General features: G+C 44.7%; 1 protein-coding gene across 1 annotated transcript; it reads right to left on the minus strand.

Annotated features, from left to right (window-relative positions):
- Positions 1 to 574: 574 nt before the first annotated feature.
- psmb1 (proteasome 20S subunit beta 1) lies at positions 575 to 14,889 on the minus strand. Its single transcript, XM_070889160.1, has 6 exons — positions 14,695 to 14,889; positions 5,936 to 6,043; positions 4,019 to 4,100; positions 3,379 to 3,508; positions 1,976 to 2,082; positions 575 to 916 (listed from the first exon to the last, which is right to left on the minus strand). Exons 1-6 carry the CDS (start codon positions 14,787 to 14,789, stop codon positions 731 to 733), a joined length of 708 nt encoding a protein of 235 aa, XP_070745261.1. The 5' UTR covers positions 14,790 to 14,889; the 3' UTR covers positions 575 to 730.
- Between the last annotated feature and the right edge of the window lie 2,276 nt (positions 14,890 to 17,165).

A 17,165-nucleotide genomic window follows, 5' to 3' on the forward strand; every position in this document is an offset into this window, starting at 1 on the left:
TTGTACTTTAATGGTCAGTATCCAAATCAGACGACTGCTTTATGATAGCCTGAGACGTGAATATTGACTGAGGACAAGGTCACGCTCGGCCATGATGCTTTTCACGGTCAAAATGCCAGCTGTCACTCACTGTCGAGACTCACACGTGATGAGCAGCAACTTGCAGAGAATGTACAGCACAGAATCAGGCCATTCAGCCCAACCAGTCCACACCAGTGTTTCTGCTCCACTCGAGCATCCTCCCAACCTTCCTCATCTATCAGCAGAACCTTCTATTCCTTTCTCCCCCTTAAATGGGGCATTACGAACCACTCCCTGTGGTAGCGAGTTCCACATTCTCACTACTCTTTGGGTAAAGAAGTTTCTTCTGAATTCTCTATTTGATCTTGGGGTGAGCCATCAGAGGTTACCCGACCTGTGAAATTTATACCTCAGCAGAGTGAATGCCCTGGGGAGAGGAACACGGGAAAAAATTGGCAAAACATAAAGGGTGACATTTTCTGCTCAAATGCAATGCATTGTTATAATCAGACTTTACGAGCACAGTTTCTCCTAGAAATGAAAAGGAAACACGTTTAACAGTGTGAAATTTTATTTGTCAGTATATTACAACAAAACATACAAAAGAAGATGCTGGCTGTGGGACATTACGAAGCATTATTGATGCGAAAGATAAAGGATTACTCCAAATCAGTAATAAGGTGGTTCTAAACAGCAAGGGTTTTTGGTCTTAATCTTTCCGAAGAGGCACCGATTCCTCTCTGATTCCATCCTTTGTAATGGTGCAAATCTTCAGAGAGTCACCGGTATAAACATCTCTCTCAGCTGCAGAGATGAAAACATCTTTTACCAGCTGTGTGGCCTTTTCCAGTGTAAGAGGGACATGTTCCACATTCTCCATGTTCTTGAATCCAATCTAGCAAAGAAAATGCACCAAATTAGAGTCTTCTCCCACCTCCAAATATTCACTGGGTTTAGCCGACAATTCTAAGTTAGGTGATACCAGTAAAGGTACAATTTAAAAAAGAGAGCTAAACACAATTATTAGAAAATAGTGTCATAAATGTGAGTTGTGTCATTGTTGACTAGTAAATTGAGTGTGTCATGATCAACGTTCCCATTAATTTTTCTTTGGGTGCACGACCCATTCAAAATACCGCGGTGTAAGATTTGGATCGCAGGTCACACACAAAGGGTCTTGGGAGTCATAAGGCATTTTATTAAGGAGCGGCAGTTCAAATATCGTCAAACACAATACACAATCAGGATAGACATACGGCCATGACAAGTAGGTGGTATCAGTCCTGATCCGACAGACGGCTGGCAGCACAACAGCTCTTTTCTGCACCGTATGCCCCGAAAAGCTCTCTAAGTCTTTCTTTTATTATCTTTTTAGGGGTGGGCCTGATGTAGAATATGGACAGGGCTATCTAACCTGTGAGAGCGTTTCCCAAATCAGGGTGCTAATGATATGTCGAGTTCTTTGTCTCAACTTTTGCGTGAAAAACCCTCCACTTCCCACGAGATCACACCTTCTCTTGGACAGTTTGTTATCTCAAGGTTCCTTACTAGACCTCTTATCAAGGCCTGTTTTTGCATTATGCTCTTGTAACTTTTGTACAGTTCTCTGTACAATTCCTTATCTGATGTGATTGGAATCTTTCAGTGTCATCAACTTAGGCAAACTGTGCTGAGCTAGGGAACCGGTCGGTACAAGACTATTTCTTACAATCCAGGATTTCTTACAGCAGCATGTGCGGTTTTTCCTACTTAAAAGCCGGTGAACTGTGCGGGAGTTTCAGTGCGCTGGGCAGGTTCAAGGGAACATTGGTCGTGATCCACACCTCATCCAATGAAACTCCACACCAGGAGCCGGGCCTGGCTCAGACAGCCCAGACCCCCTCAGATTCCATTTGTTGTGCAAGTTGTTAAGAGACTGTTAAATGACATAAATTATTGGGTCAAATGATGTTACCTGGTTGTCTAGAAGTGGTTGTAGCATAGCGCTGGCTGAGCCGCCAGCTTTGTAAGCATCTCTCTGATAGGATCCTACAGGGTCAAAGCTGTACACGGCACCCTTCCCTGCATTTAAAAAGTGGGAAAACATGTTCAACATGTGCGCCGAGAATTATTACATTTATAATTTATTCTCCCGTACTTTTCAAGACAGACATATTCTTTTACAACTGGCTGACTCGTTACTTGATATTGGAAAGTGGTTAGAAATCCTGTTATAAATGAAGAGTTCAACTGGGACGCTAGTTTATTTGTACAAGTTTGCATTATAGATTCCGTAGCGAGCCAACAATAAAAGATTTTGCACTTTGTCTTTCACGACCTCAAGACTTCACAAACAACTTCAAAACCAACGTACTTCTTTTAAAGTGCATTCATTGTTATAATGTAGGGAAATGTGGCAGCCAACTTACACACAGCAAGGCCCCACAAACAGCAATGACCAATTAAGCTGCTGTAGTCTTGCTGAGGGATAAATGGATGTCCACCTGAGGGGGCAGACAGGGCCTCACTAACCTATCACCTGAAAGCCAAAGCTCCCCAAGAACTGATTTAACTGACTCAATTACACCTCCCTTCCAGTCACTTTATAGCTGAACTCAATCCGTTTCTTTGTAAACCCTATAATGAGCGGCAGGGGGAACAGGTGGATAGGCAACCTGTTACCATGTGTCAATGCTACTCTGTAAATAGCCTAGAAATGGCCCCGAATTTGTGGGGGACAATAAAAATTTTATTACCCCTTTGAAACTTGAGGATGTAGCTCATTTGCATCCTAATGCAGAAATCTTGAAGTTGTGGTCAGTCATTCACTGTTCCGAAACTTTAAAAAAAAAACTTGTTTATCTTTATTTCAGGTTTGTCTTTTTCCCACGCAAGAGCCCCAATCTTTGTTCTGCTCTCTGTAACATTTTTAAAATGTAAGAATAAAAGGAGCTGATTCACTTCCTGGTTCCCTGGTATGTGAGAATTCTGCATTGTGATTGGCTGGTTAGACAGCTTGTTGATGTCTCAGCAGCTGGCATTAGGGATTCCCCATTAACTTACACTGATCTCAACCGAACGTCGGAAAAGACAAATTTCTCACCACAGAGGCCGCAAGATCTTTGTGGGAACCTTACTTCATGGCCAGCGCCTTTGCTTCGCCGCTGACCGCAAATTAAGGGAGAATGTGTTTTACAATTACTGTACCCTTTTGCTGGGAACATGCAGGCAGGAACATGCAAGCAGCAATTCATGCCCAACCACTCTACGGCATAATGCATTATTAGACCAGTATACTATGCTACTGTGCGAAATTCTTGCAAGACTGGGAAGAAAACAGAAGGTACAGTACAGTCACTGTTAAATAGCCAATCTCACCTTCCTCATCGAGGCCACCAATGATGTTGTAAACATAGTAAGGGAAAAAGCGGCGCGAGTACAGAATTGTAGACAGCATTGCTGCTATTGCCCCACTTGTCATGGTCTTGTTATTTGAGTGTTTGTACATCTGAAACACACAATTAGTAGAGCATAGAACCAAAATGCAAAAACAAGCTTTGCAGCTCGAGAGTCATGGAGAAAAGAGACATTGTTGTTTTAGTCAATATAGAATTACAACAAAAGAAACTTCCAGTCTGGCAATCTTAAAGCACCGTGAATCTGTCTAGTTTCTAACAGCCACGGTACCACAGCACAAAACTGCTTCTAATTTGACAGCTGCAAAGGGGCCAGGGGTGTTAAAAGGGCACCATTTTCCTCTTGGAAAATGCTCTTGAGCTTTGGGCTAAGGTACAGTGTTAGGACAGAGGAGAGGGTTCTTTACTCTGCAACTAACCACACTGTACCTGATCAAGGTGTGCTCGATGCTGCCACTGAGTGGCCGAAATGGGAGATGCTCAGTTGGCCAGATTGATTATCTGTCACTTCAATCAACACTAAGAAATATTCACCAGTTAATGTATTTTCAACACCCAACCTCAATTCCCATGCCAGCAGGGCATTCATGATCACCAAATACCTTTAATCTTGCATCAATAATTTTTGTTAACGTAAGGCAGTCTCCATGAAAACCAGTGCATCCAATCACTGTTTGGCCTGTCCTAAAATTACATTAAAAAGGAGGGTTAATGTGAAATCTGTTTGGTTAGACCATGCTAATGTAATTCACAGAACAATTACTGAGGAATATTTGACATGAAGGAAATTGATAGTAGTCGAGGCTTTCCACTGGCATGAGAGAAACATAGCCTCCGCCATATTTCCAAGCATTGGAACTGTTTAAATGCTGGATCCGAAGGCCACCTATTTTATAGAATTATAGAAATTTACAGCATGGAAGGTAGCCATTTCGGCCCATCATGTCCGCGCCGGCCGACCAAGAGCTATCCAGCTTAACCCCACTTTCCAGCTCTTGGTCCATAGCCATGTAGGTTACAGCACTTCAGGTGCACATCCAACTATTTTTAAAATGTGGTGAGGGTTTCTGCCTCTACCACCCTTTCAGGCAGTGAGTTCCAGACCCCCACCACCCTCTGGGTGAAGACATTTCCTCTCATATCTTCTCTGAACCTCCCCCCAATTACTTTAAATCTATGCCCCCTGGTTGTTGACCCCTCCGACAGGTCCTTCCAATCCACTCTATCCAGGCTCCTCATAATTTTATACACATCAGGTCTCTCCTCAGCCTTCCAAAGAAAACAGACCCAACATCTCCACTCTTTCCTCATAGCCAATTTGGCTCAGCATTTAACGACAGGCAGACGGGGAAGGAGAAATCATTCAGCAGCCAGTACCTTTTGCAAGGGTTCAGACAGAGGATTGCCTTGCACAGGCCCAAGAAGGGAAGTAAAATAAATATTTGGAAAGAAAATGAGTGCCGATTTGCAGGCAGCCTGGGTCCAGACACTGTGGCGTAACTTCACCCTCTCACTGGCACAGGCCAGAGAGCCCACCTCCAGTGTGTGGATGACGTGAAAGCTAGTGGGCATTGGGTTGATCTCCGTGGTGGTCAGAAGCCTCCACAGGGAGCAGCCCGAACAATGGGGGGGCAAGGTGGAAAGCTCAAGCCATTAAATGGACTACATGGAAGATAAATGGATAAATAGTTGGAGTGATCCAATCAAGAGAAACCAAACATAAGCCACACATGAAACTCCAATACTTTGAGCATTTTACCCCCAAAATTGTATTACTCTTCTGTAATTTACCTAAAGCCAGATAGAAAACATTACAATAAATGTCATTTTAAAGGAAAATTAACTAGCTTGCAATACAGTGCTAAACATTACCAGGTGTGTTTTGCCTCACATGTAATCAATTCCAATCCTTCACCCCCACCCCACCCCACGATAACGATCCGGAGTGGAAATCCTGGCAGATTTCCCACTAACGTTCATGCTAAGTGGCTGCACAGCCACTCAGCGGCTTTTCAATGCAAGAAACCGCGCATATGCAAAAATTTGATTGGGCTGCGCAGCTCATTAAAGGGACCACGCACCAAAATAAATTACAGGGAACATTGTTTCCCACTCTCTAATCTGAGATAAGACCGATTGTAGTACTTTTGTCACCCTGTCAGACATCAGCTAATGAAATAAACCTAGACAATTGAACCTGGGGCCTTCTGTTGCCGTCAGTCAACTAAGCTACTGAGGGAGTTCAGCAGGTGATTATTGATTCTGTGCTGTGTACACTAATTTACCTACAAGAACTGTTAATGGATGTTATGCAAATAACTGGCACATTGCGAGATGCAGCACAAGAATTTGGAGGAAACAAAATTGTAAAAGAAGCATGAAGAAATAAAATCTTTGTTCACAGTTTCAGGAGGTGCTCTACCCTAAAGCCACTGATCTAAGAAATGGAAGCATTAAAAGACAAGGGATTGCATGCACCGCAAAATGTTACTCATGTAAAACGATGTTTTTGGACTTACAGTTTGTAGCACTTGGGTGAGTCCCGGCTATGAATGGAGTAACCCTCGCTCAGACGTGTATCTGAAGCAACAATGGAAAAATCTTCCCCAGCAATGGCCAGCACAGTTCTTAAGTAATGAGACAGGAAAATAAATCAAAGCATCAGAACTACATTCCAAACACAAAAAAAATACAACCAAAGGTGTCCTTTTCCTTTGCAGTTTCAAGTAGATTATGCTAGGATTTGCTGTGAAAATCAAACACTTAGAAAGTGTCATCATTTTAAATGGAGAAAGATTGCAAAGTGCCGCAGTACAGTGGGACCTGGGGGTACTTGTGCATGAAACACAAAAGGATAGTATGCAGGTACAGCAAGTGATCAGGAAGGCCAATGGAATCTTGGCCTTTATTGCAAAGGGGATGGAATATAAAAGCAGGGAAGTCTTGCTACAGCTATATAAAAGGTATTGGTGAGGCCACACCTGGAATACTGTGCAGTTTTGGTTTCCATATTTATGAAAGGATATACTTGCTTTGGGGGCAGTTCAGAGAAGGTTCACTAGGTTGATTCCGAGGATGAGGGGGTTGACTTAGCTCTACTCATTGGAATTCAGAGAGGTGACCTTATCGAAACGTATAAAATTAGGAGGGGGGATGCAGAGAGGATGTTTCCACTGATGGGGGAAGACTAGAACTAGAGGGCAAAATCTTAGAATAAGGCTCCATCCATTTAAAACAGAGATGAGGAGAAATTTCTTCTCTGAGGGTTGTAAGTCTGTGGAATTCGCTGCCTCAGAGAGCTGTGGAAGCTGGGACATTGAATACATTTAAGACAGAAATAGACAGTTTCTTAAATGATAAGGGGATAAGGGGTTATGGAGAGCGGGCAGGGAAACTGAGTCCATGATCGGATCAGCCATGATCTTCTTGAATGGCGGAGCAAGCTGGAGGGGCCGTATGGCCTACTCCTGTTCCTATTTCTTATGTTCTTATCATTTCAATACAGTTAATCCAATACATTTTACACAGAAGCTATTTTAGTATTTCTCAAGTGGTATTCAACAATTCTTATTAAAGTCAACAACTTTCCCACATCCCTTGCTTTACAAATACCATTAGCAACGGCATGTTTAACTCTGAAAGCAGACTGGTTCAATTTTCATTTTTCCAAGGAGCGTCATGTCCTTCACTGAGTGCAGATGGTAGAAGCAGCATAATTGTGATACTCAGTAACAATCATAGTAAGCATAGTACAGCACAGCACAGAAGGAGCTATTTAGCCCATCGAGTCAGTGCTGGCTCTTTCGATGAGCAATCGTTCGTCCCACTCCCCCGCTCTTTCCCCACAGCTATGCAATTTACTCCTTCAAGTATTTATCCAATTCTCTTTTTGAAGGCTACTATTGAATGTGCATCCACCACCCGAACAGGCAGTGCATTCCAAATCCTAACCACTCGTTGAGTAAAAATGTTTTTCCTCATGTCGCCTCTGGTTCTTTTGCCGATCACCTTAAATCTGTGCCCTCTGGTTGTCGACCCTTCAGCCACTGGAAAGTTTCTCTTTATTTACTCTGAGTGTAAACACCTCTATCAAATCTCCTCTGAGCTTTCTCTGCTCCAAGGAGAACAACCTTGTTTTGATATAGTGCCTTTTATAATCTCAAGGCATTCCAAAGCGCTTTACAACCAATGACGTGCTTTTGAAGGGTAGTCACGGTTTTAATGTAAGTGACTCGAGAGCCAATTTTGCGGTAGTACATAATAAAAAGATCAAACCATTCTGCATCAGCTGTTTCCCCGAAGGATGTCCAATAGTCTGTTATTGCTATGCCTTACACTGAACTTTCACGCTACAGAAGAGGTAATGTGCTGTCTGCAATTCACATTTCTCCCCTACTCCTGTATGTTAATAAAAATGGTGATGGATTTCAACAAACAACTGTAAGTTAACGGGCATTAACCTACACTTTGCCAGCTGCGTAGAGTTGTGTTACAAATTCGGGTCTGCCACAGATACTTTATTGGGTAGAGGCATCAGTCGCAGCTATAAGCAGGCTGAGCGTGTTATTTTTGAGGGAGCTGACCAAGAGGGGTTTTAACAATAGAAGACCCTTGTTACCCGAACAGAATATTTACGCCTTACAAATGTGGACTTCTTCAATCTCTCCAAAGGCAGAATGAAGATGCACTTAGTCAGATGAGGCCAGATACGAATTATTAAGCTGCTTTATTTCACAGTACAGGTAATGTGAACACACAGAACAGTCGTTATTGTTCAAATTTATCTTTGCTTATTAATACGAAACAAACCACACGCCATGTTCTAGCCCACATCTAGAAACAATTACAGCTGTGAGGAGGGATGATATGTTCGAAGGATCATCAAATGAGGCCATATGGATTGAATTGAAGAACAAAAAAGGGGCAATTAACTACTGGGAGTGTACTATAAACCCCCAAACAATCAGAGGGTGATAGAAGAGCAAATATATAGGTACATTTCTGAGAAGTGCAAAAACTATAGAGCAATAAGCGTAGGGGATTTCATAGCTGGGATAGCAGTGTGAAAGGATAGAGAGTTCAGAATTCTTGAAATGCATTCAGGAGAACATTTTAGCCAGTATGTCGCAAGCCCAAAGGAGGGGGCGGTTCTGGACTTAGTTTTAGGGAATGAAGCTGGGCAGATGGAAGGGGTATCAGTGGGAGAGCATTTTGGTGCTAGTGATCATAATTCAATTAGATTTAGGAAAAGGACAAAGATAACCAGGAATAAAGGTTCTCAATTGAAGGAAAGTCAATTTTGCTAAGCTGAGAGGTGATTTAGCCAAGGTGGACTGGGAACAGCTACTAGAAGGTAAATCAGTGACAGAGCAGTGGGAGATCCTGAGGGTTCCCTAAAGAAAAAGGGTGGGACTAACAAATCTAAAACTCCCTGGATGTCAAGGGACATACAGGGTAGGATAAAGAAAAAAAGGGAGGGTTATGACAGATACCGAGGGCTCAATGCTGCAGAAACTCAAGAGGAGTATAGAAAGTGCAGGGGTGAAATTAAAAAGGAAATTAGGAAAGCAAAGAGAGAGCATGAAAAAATGCTGGCAAATAAAATCAAGGAAAATCAAGATGTTTTATAAATACATTAGGAGCAAGAGGATAACTAAAGAAAGAGTAGGGCCTATTACAGACCTTAAAGGTAATGTGTGTGTGTGGAGGCAGAAGAAGTGGTTATGGTTCTTAATGAATACTTTACGTCAGTTTTCACTAAGGAAAGGGGCGATGCAGACATTGCAATCAGGCAGGAGGAGTGCAAAATATTAGATGAAATAAACATAGTGAGAGAGGAAGTATTAAGATGTTTAGCAGCTTTGAAAATGGATAAATCCCCAGGCCCGGATGAAATGTATCCCAGGCTGTTAGGAGAAACAAAAGAGGAATAGCAGAGGCTCTGACCATTATTTTCCAATCATCTCTGGCTACAGGTGTGGTGCCGGAGGACTGCTAACATTTCACCCTTGTTTAAAAAGGGAGAAAGGGATTGACTGAGTAATTACAGGCCAATCAGCCTAACCTCGATGGTGGGAAAGTTATTGGAAAAAATTCTGAGGGACAGGATAAATATTCATTTAGCAAGACATGGATTAATCAAGGACAGTCAGCATGGATTTGTTAAGGGAAGGTCATGTCTTCCTTGAAAATTTCATTCACTTTGCATCCAATTTCCATCCTTCCCTCACCTTCACGTGGTCTATCTCAGACTCTTCCCTTCTTCAACTTCTCCATTTCTGGGGATAGGCTTTCGACCAGTATCCACGATAAGCCCACTGACTCCCATAGCTACCTTGACTACACTTCCTCCCATCCCGCATCCTTTAAGGATTCCATTCCGTTCTCCCAATTTCTCCGTCTCCGTCGCATCTGCTTTGACGATGCCATCTTTCACATTAGTGCCTCTGACATGTCTTCCTTTTTCCTCAACCGAGGATTCCCCTCCGCCGTGGTTAACATGGCCCTTGACTGTGTCCATTCTATTTCCCGCACCTCTGCTCTCACCCTTTCCCCTCCCTCCAGACCACAACAGGGTTCCCCTTGTCCTCACCTTTCACCCCACCAGCCTCCACGTTCAACGAATCATCCTCCACCATTTCTGCCACCTCCAGCATGATCCCACCACCAATCACATCTTCCCCTCTCCGCGTTCCGAAGGGACTGCTCCCTCTTGGTCTATTCCGTAGTCACCCCCCATCACCCCCTCCCATTCCCACGGCACCTTCCCGTGCAAGCAGAGGAGATGCAACACCTGCCCTTTTACCTCCTCCCTTCCCACTGTCCAGGGTCCCAAATACTCCTTCCAGGTGAAACAGCGATTTACTTGTACTTCTTGCAATTTAGTATACTGTATTCGCTGTTCACAATGTGGTCTCCTCTACATTGGGGAAACCATGCGTAGATTGGGTGATTACTTTGCTGAACATCTCCATTCAGTCCGTAAGTGTGTCATGAGCTTCCGGTCGCCTGTCACTTTAATTCCCCACTCCACTCTGGTATTTTAGTCCTCGGACTCCTGTACTGTTCCAATGAAGCTCAACACAAGCTTGAGGAACAGCACCTTATCTTTCGTTTAAGCACTTTACAGCCTTCTGGACTCAACATCGAGAACATAACCTCTGCCCATCTTTGGCTTCCGGCTTCCTTCTCCCCTCTTCCCCCCCCCCCCCCCCACCCCCCATCTTATGTTTTTTTTCTCTCTCTTTGTCTCGAATGGTAGCTGGTCATTATTGCGCCATTCACACCCTATCCAGATTAACCTTTTTCTAACTTCTGTCATTACCATTTCAATTCGGCCCATCATCCAATCTGTCTCTCTAATCTCTTCTGCCTTCCACCGTATTACAGACCTTCCCTTTTGTTTTTCTCCTCCCCCTTTCAATACTTAAGAATGTCCCCTTTTTGAACATTCGGCAGTCCTGACAAAGGGTCGTCAACCCGAAACGTTAACTTTGTTTTTCTCTCCACAGATGCTACCTGACCCGCTGAGATTTCCAGTATCCGCAGTATTTTACTCATCCACAGTATTTTACTTTTGTGCCATGTCTGACTAACTTGATTGAATTTTTTGAGGCGGTAACAAGGAGGGTCGATGAAGGTAGTGCGTTTGATGTAGTGTATATGGATGTTAGCAAGGCTTTTGATAAGGTCCCACATGGCAGAATAGTCACAGGACAAAGTGACAAATTCTTATGTAAAATTAGCTCAGAGGCAAGCAGCAAGCCAGGAAGCAAAGGGTAATGGTTGATGGATGTTTTTGTGACTGGAAGGCTGTATCCAGTGGGGTTCCGCAGGGCTCAGTACTAGGTCCCTTGCTTTTTTGCGGTATAGATCAATGATTTAGACTTGAATGTAGGGGGCAAGATTAAGAAGTTTGCTGATGATACTAAAATCAGCTGTGTGGTTGATAATGAAGAAGAAAGTTGTAGACTGCAGGAAGATATCGATGAACTGGTCAGGTGGGCAGGACAGTGGCAAATGTAATTCAATCTAGAGATGTGTGAGGTAATGCATTTGGGGAGGACTAACAAGGCAAGGGAATACACATTAAATGGTAGGACACTGAGAAGTGTCGAGGAACAAAGGGACCTTGGAGTGCACGTCCACAGATCCCTGAAGGTAGCAGGCCAGGTAGATAAGGCGGCATACGGAATGCTTGCCTTTATTAGCCAAGGCATAGAATACAGGAGCAGGGACGTTATGCTTGAACTGTACAAAACATCAGTTAGGTCACAGCTAGAGTACTGTGTACAGTTCTGGTCACCATATTACAGGAAAGATGTGATTGCACTGGAGAGGGTACAGAGGAGATTTACGAGGATGTTGCCTGGACTGGAGAATTTTAGCTAATGAGATTGGATAGGCTGGGTTTCTTTTCTTTGGAATAGGGGGCGGCTGAGGGGAGACCTTATTGAGGTGTATAAAATTATGAGGATCTTATATAGAGAGGATAGGAAGGATCTATTTCCCTTAGAGGGGTCAACAGCCAGAGGCATAGATTTAAAGTAATTGGCAAGAGGTTTAGAGGGGATTTGAGGTGAATTTTTTCACCCAGAGGGGGGTGGGGGTATGGAACTCACTGCCTGAAAAGGTGGTAGAGGCAGAAACCCTCACCAGTTTTTAAAAGTACTTGAAGCGATTTTTTTATATATATATTTATATAAACTGAAGTGCCATAACCTACAAGGCTACGGACCAAGAGCTGGAAAGTGGGATTAGGCTAGATCATCATCGTCATAGGCAGTCCCTCGAAAACGAGGAAGACTTGCTTCCATCTAAGTGAGTTCTCAGGTGACTGTAATTCCCATATTGGACTGCACAATCTGTCACAGGTGGTTGAAGGAGAGGACGGGTGGGGAGTCTGATTTGCCACACGTGCCTTCCGCTGTCTGCGCTTGTTTCTGCATTCTCCCGGCAACGATAGTTCTAGGTCGTCTGGCGCGGACACGATGGGCCAAAATGGCCTCCTTCCGCGTTGAAAATTTCTATGATTACTTAATTAAATAAGATGGCTTCTAACTATCCTCCACCATCTCTAACCTCTTTGTCTCAACAAAAGCCCTGACAATTTTCTGTTTTCTGACATGTGCAGTCTTCCTGCTTCCAAGTTTAACATTTTTTTAATCTTGATATTCTCAGACATGAACCAAAGGACTTTCCAATGCAATGGGTGAGTTTTTTGATTGCTTATACATGTTAACAAATTGCTTAATGTTTAAGCTTTGGGGGAACCTTTTATTTTTAATTTGAAAATTCACCTTGCTTTAAAAACCCAAAATTTAAAGTTCCCAAATCCTCTGGAAAAATTGTTTGTAAATCCTGAAATGTGATGGTTGGATTCTGCAACAGAAAACACAGCCTCTGCATCCACTGGCCTCTTGTGTCAAAGCCTTGTGGAATTAGACAAGCCCCTGAGCCATCTTACTGGGGTAAAGTAGTGTAGTGGTTATATTACTAGATTAGCTCCCAGAGGACATGAAAGCAAATTCCACAAAGGCAAGTTGTGAAACTGAATTCAGTAAATCTGGCAATATGCAGGCTGGAACCAGAGAAAAAGACCAGGAAGTATTATTTGTTGTAAAAATCCAACTGGTTCACTGATGTCCTAATAAGGGATTTACTGTGATTGAAAAGCTGCATTAGACAGAGCAGCGTGCGGCGGCCCGGCCCGGAAATCGGCGGGGCCCCTGCCTGCAAGACCATCAGCAGGCCGGGGCCATCAGAGGGAGCAGCGTATGGCGGCATACCACTGCAGGAGGGCGACGGCTGCGAAGTCAGGTGTAGATTGCAGTGCGGGCAGGCACAGCAGGAGGGGCGAAGGAGCGGCAAGTTTGTAGAAAGAAGTGACCGGGGCCCAGGAGATGTGTGTGTTTGGGGCCCAGAAGAGGAGAGGGCCCAGGGACAGCATGGGCCAGCCCACACTGCTATATGTGGGCGCACTAGGTCCATGCAGCAGAGCTGGTCTCCAGTTGTCTTGGGTAATCCTTGCCACTGGACCAAGACCTAGCTCTGTCAAGCCCATGTGCTGGCTGGTGTGCAACGGCCACCACATGTTAAAAAAATCCACACACAGCATCTTCCACCCTCCAAGATGTAGTTTCGGATCTGGAATATTAGGTTCTTCATTGAAACACCTGTGAATTTATTCCTTTTTGGCGTGGAAGCAAGTCATCCTCGTTTCGAGGGACTGCCTATGATGATGATGAATAAGGGAACCTACCATGACTCCAGCCCAATACAACGTAATTGAGACTAAATGAACCCCGAGGGATGAGCAACAAATGTGGTCTTGCCAGCACTTCCCAAGAGCAAATAAAATAATATTATTCCCCAAAAGGACTATTAAAGCAGCTCAAATATGTTACATGGCAGCTGCTGCCAGTAATGTCACAATAGAATCATAGAATGATACAGTACAGGAGGCCAGTGGGCATCCTTTGGTAGAGCTGATTGTGGTGGCCGGAATAGGATTGAATAAGTTTGTACAAAACATCCATTTGATCTGATTCCTCCAAAATGCCACCTTACTGCTTCTAACATCCACAAAGAGGCGCAAAGAACCTAGGTTTAACATCTCATGTTTGGCGAACAGGCTGGAGGGGCTGAATGGCCGACTCCCGTTCCTCATCTACAGTGTAGCACATCTGTCAGTGCAGAACTCAATGGCCAGCAAATCTCGCAACTGAACCATCCGATCTATTCTCTTTCCGGCATTTTTTTTATTTGCTTAGTCCATAAACATTTCCGGTACAAGTCCAAAAAGGAAACATCTCCAAACTAAAAAAAAACATTTGAAATATAGTTTTAACGTCCTAAAATAAATAGAAGTTTCACATCTGCGCACGGCGAACTGCAGGAAGTTCCCCGAGAAACCAGCCGTGCGGTGTGGGGAGAATCGCAGGATCGTTTCCAACTGGGAGAGACCGAAAGAGGAAGTGGAGGAAATAAGAGAGAGAGAGAGAGAACTAATGTCTGAATATCGAGCCCGTGAACCAAACACACTGACCGCGAGCAGCCGCCAACCCACCGCCTTTCACCCCGAGCCCAGCGGCTGGCGCCGGGCTGTGAACTCGGGGCAGGGGTTGTTCAATCCGACATGGATCTGGCTCAGGACCTTGGGGATCGAGCCCGGGACCCTGATCACCAGCAGCCCATGTCCTCTCCCTCCCGGGGCCTCTCCCCTCTCCACAGTCCCAGGCCTCGAGCGGCCTTCGGGTGAACGTGTGGGCACACTCACCCTCCATTGAAGGTGTACGGTGAGAAGCGGTGCTGCACCGGCCCCAAGTGCTGGTACTCCTCCATGCTGCCCCGATAGCCGCCCGAGTGCAACATTCCCCGGTCACAGTGAAACCCAAATCCAGGCCCAGACCGCTCCCGCTCCTCGCCGGCTGCTGTCTCACTGACAAGATGGCAGCCGCGGTGTCACCTCCTAACCCTCCCCCCCACCCCAACCGCCGGCAAACGGCGCATGCGCTAGACCGGGTGCCACACACTCCACTTCCCCCTGCTGATACCGTCTGCGCCTGCGCGCACTTCTCCTGCCCAGGCCCCGTGTGTCGGTGCGGGCGCTGCTTCTTCAAGTGCAGCTCAAAGCACAGGTGGTAACAGCATAAACTTGCATTTATACAGCGCTTTTAATGTACTGAAACGTCCCAAGGCGCTTCACAGGAGTGTTACAAGACAAACGTTTTGACACCGAGCCACATAAGGAGAAATTAGGGCAGATGACCAAAAGCTTGGTCAAAAATGTAGGTTTTAAGGAGCATCTTAAAGGAGGGGATAGAGGTAGAGAGGTTTAGGCAGGGAGTTCCAGAGCTGAAGGCACGGCCACCAATGGTTGGGCGATTATAATCAGGGATGCTCAAGAGGGCAGAATTTAAGGAGCGCAGACATCTTGGGGGGGGGGGTTGTGGGGCTGGAGGAGATTACAGAGATCAGGAAGGGTGAGGTCATGGAGGGACTTGAAAACAAGGATGAGAATTTTGAAATTGAGGTGTTGCTTAACTGGGATTAAAGCATTAAAAGAAACTCCCACCATCCCACAGGTGTGTACATTTTAGATTAGTTATCCTTTCTCTCCACCGCCCCCCAACTCCCCAATCCGAAATCAGATATGGGAGGGATCCTGGTCTGAGGTTTGTTTTGCTGATGAAAATGTAATTTAACAAAACGTTAATGTAAACAGGGTAAGTGAGCTGCAGGTACAAATAGCCACATGGGAATATGATGTGGCAATAACTGAAACCTGGCTCAAAAAAGGGCAGAATTGGGTATTAATTTTCCTGATTATCAGGTGTTCAGGAAATATAGGCGGTGGTGTGACAGTATAGGTTAAGGAGAATGTTACTGTGCTGGAGAGGGAGGATGTCTTGGAGAGGTCAGGGCCAGAATCTATATGGCTCGAGTTAAGAAGTAATCGAGGCGCTATTACGCCACTAGGTTTATTCTGTAGATTGCCAAATAGTGGGAAGGATGTAGAGGAGCAAATTTGCTGAGAAATTACAAACAGGTGCAAGAACTATAGAGTAGAAATAATGGGGGACTTCAACTATCCTAATATAGACTGCGATCGTGATAGTGTTCAGGGCAGAGAAGGAGAAGCATTTCTGAAGTCTGTTCAGGAGAACTTTCTTGATCAGTGTGTTTCCGGCCTGATAAGTGAGGAGGCATTGCTGGATCTGGTTCTGGGGAATGAGGTAGATTAAGTGGAGCACGTGTCAGTAGGTGAACATTTAGGGAACAGTGATCATAGTATCATAAGGCTTAGATTAGCTTTGGCAAAGGACAAGGAGCAATCTAGAGTAAAAATATTTAACTGGTGGAAGGCCAATTTCAGTGGGATGAGAACGGATCTGGCCCGGGTAAACTGGAATCAAAGATTGGCAGGCAAAACTGTAATGTGGGGAACAGAGAAATGGCAGAGACTTTGAACAAATATTTTGTATCGGTTTTCATGGTAGAAGACACTAAAAAATCCCAATAATGGATAATCAAGGTACTATAGGGAGGGAGGAACTTAAAACTGTTATGTCTTTAATACTCTTATGAATGACTCCACGAGGTCTAGTATTGTACTTGAGTGTTGTGGCCTTAGTCCCATTTATTGTAACTCCAGAGTGAGGCACAAGCATGGTGGGCAGCCTTTTATACTGGCCCCTGCACACCAATGCAGGTGACCCTCAGGTCTCCCACCGCAGTGCCCTCTGGTGGCACACCTTATGTGGCTATACAGTTAGTATACATGGTCTACATACATGACATCACTTCCCCCCAAGTCTTTAATGCAAATTGACTCGTATATTGACGGTGACCTGGGCTTTGCTCTTCCTGATTGACCATTGGAGGGTCGTTTCTAGCTTGGGTGGATTGGTGGTGAGATTTGTTGCCAGTGGAGGTCCCCGTGGTTTCTGGTTGTGAGTCCATGACTACTCCATTCTCCACTCTCCACCCCCCGCTCCCCCCCACACAGAGATCATGCTAATGGCCCGTTACAGGCAAGTTGCATTTGAGTTCATCACATGGGCTTTACATTTACACCTTGGTACATTTGTTGGGTGGATTACAGTTGCGTTTCTTTTTGTGTGGTACATTTACATGATCAGTACAGGTATATCAGTACAGGTACACAAGGACAGTCTAGTTCCAGCACGGCCGGATGAGATCTGGGTCGTCTTGTGGCGGTGCAGTGCTCCATGCTAGCGGGTCTGT

Source organism: Pristiophorus japonicus, chromosome 9, assembly GCF_044704955.1.
Source record: "Pristiophorus japonicus isolate sPriJap1 chromosome 9, sPriJap1.hap1, whole genome shotgun sequence".
Lineage (NCBI taxonomy): Eukaryota > Metazoa > Chordata > Chondrichthyes > Pristiophoridae > Pristiophorus > Pristiophorus japonicus.

Excerpts from the sequence above, each read along its gene's own strand:
- psmb1 (XM_070889160.1), bottom strand. The coding sequence starts at position 14,789 with ATGTTGCACTCGGGCGGCTATCGGGGCAGCATGGAGGAGTACCAGCAC. Across the intron at positions 3,509-4,018 it reads TTATTGATGCAAGATTAAAG|ATGTACAAACACTCAAATAA; the intron begins GTATTTGGTGAT and ends TGTGTGTTTCAG. Across the intron at positions 917-1,975 it reads AACCACTTCTAGACAACCAG|ATTGGATTCAAGAACATGGA; the intron begins GTAACATCATTT and ends TTTCTTTGCTAG.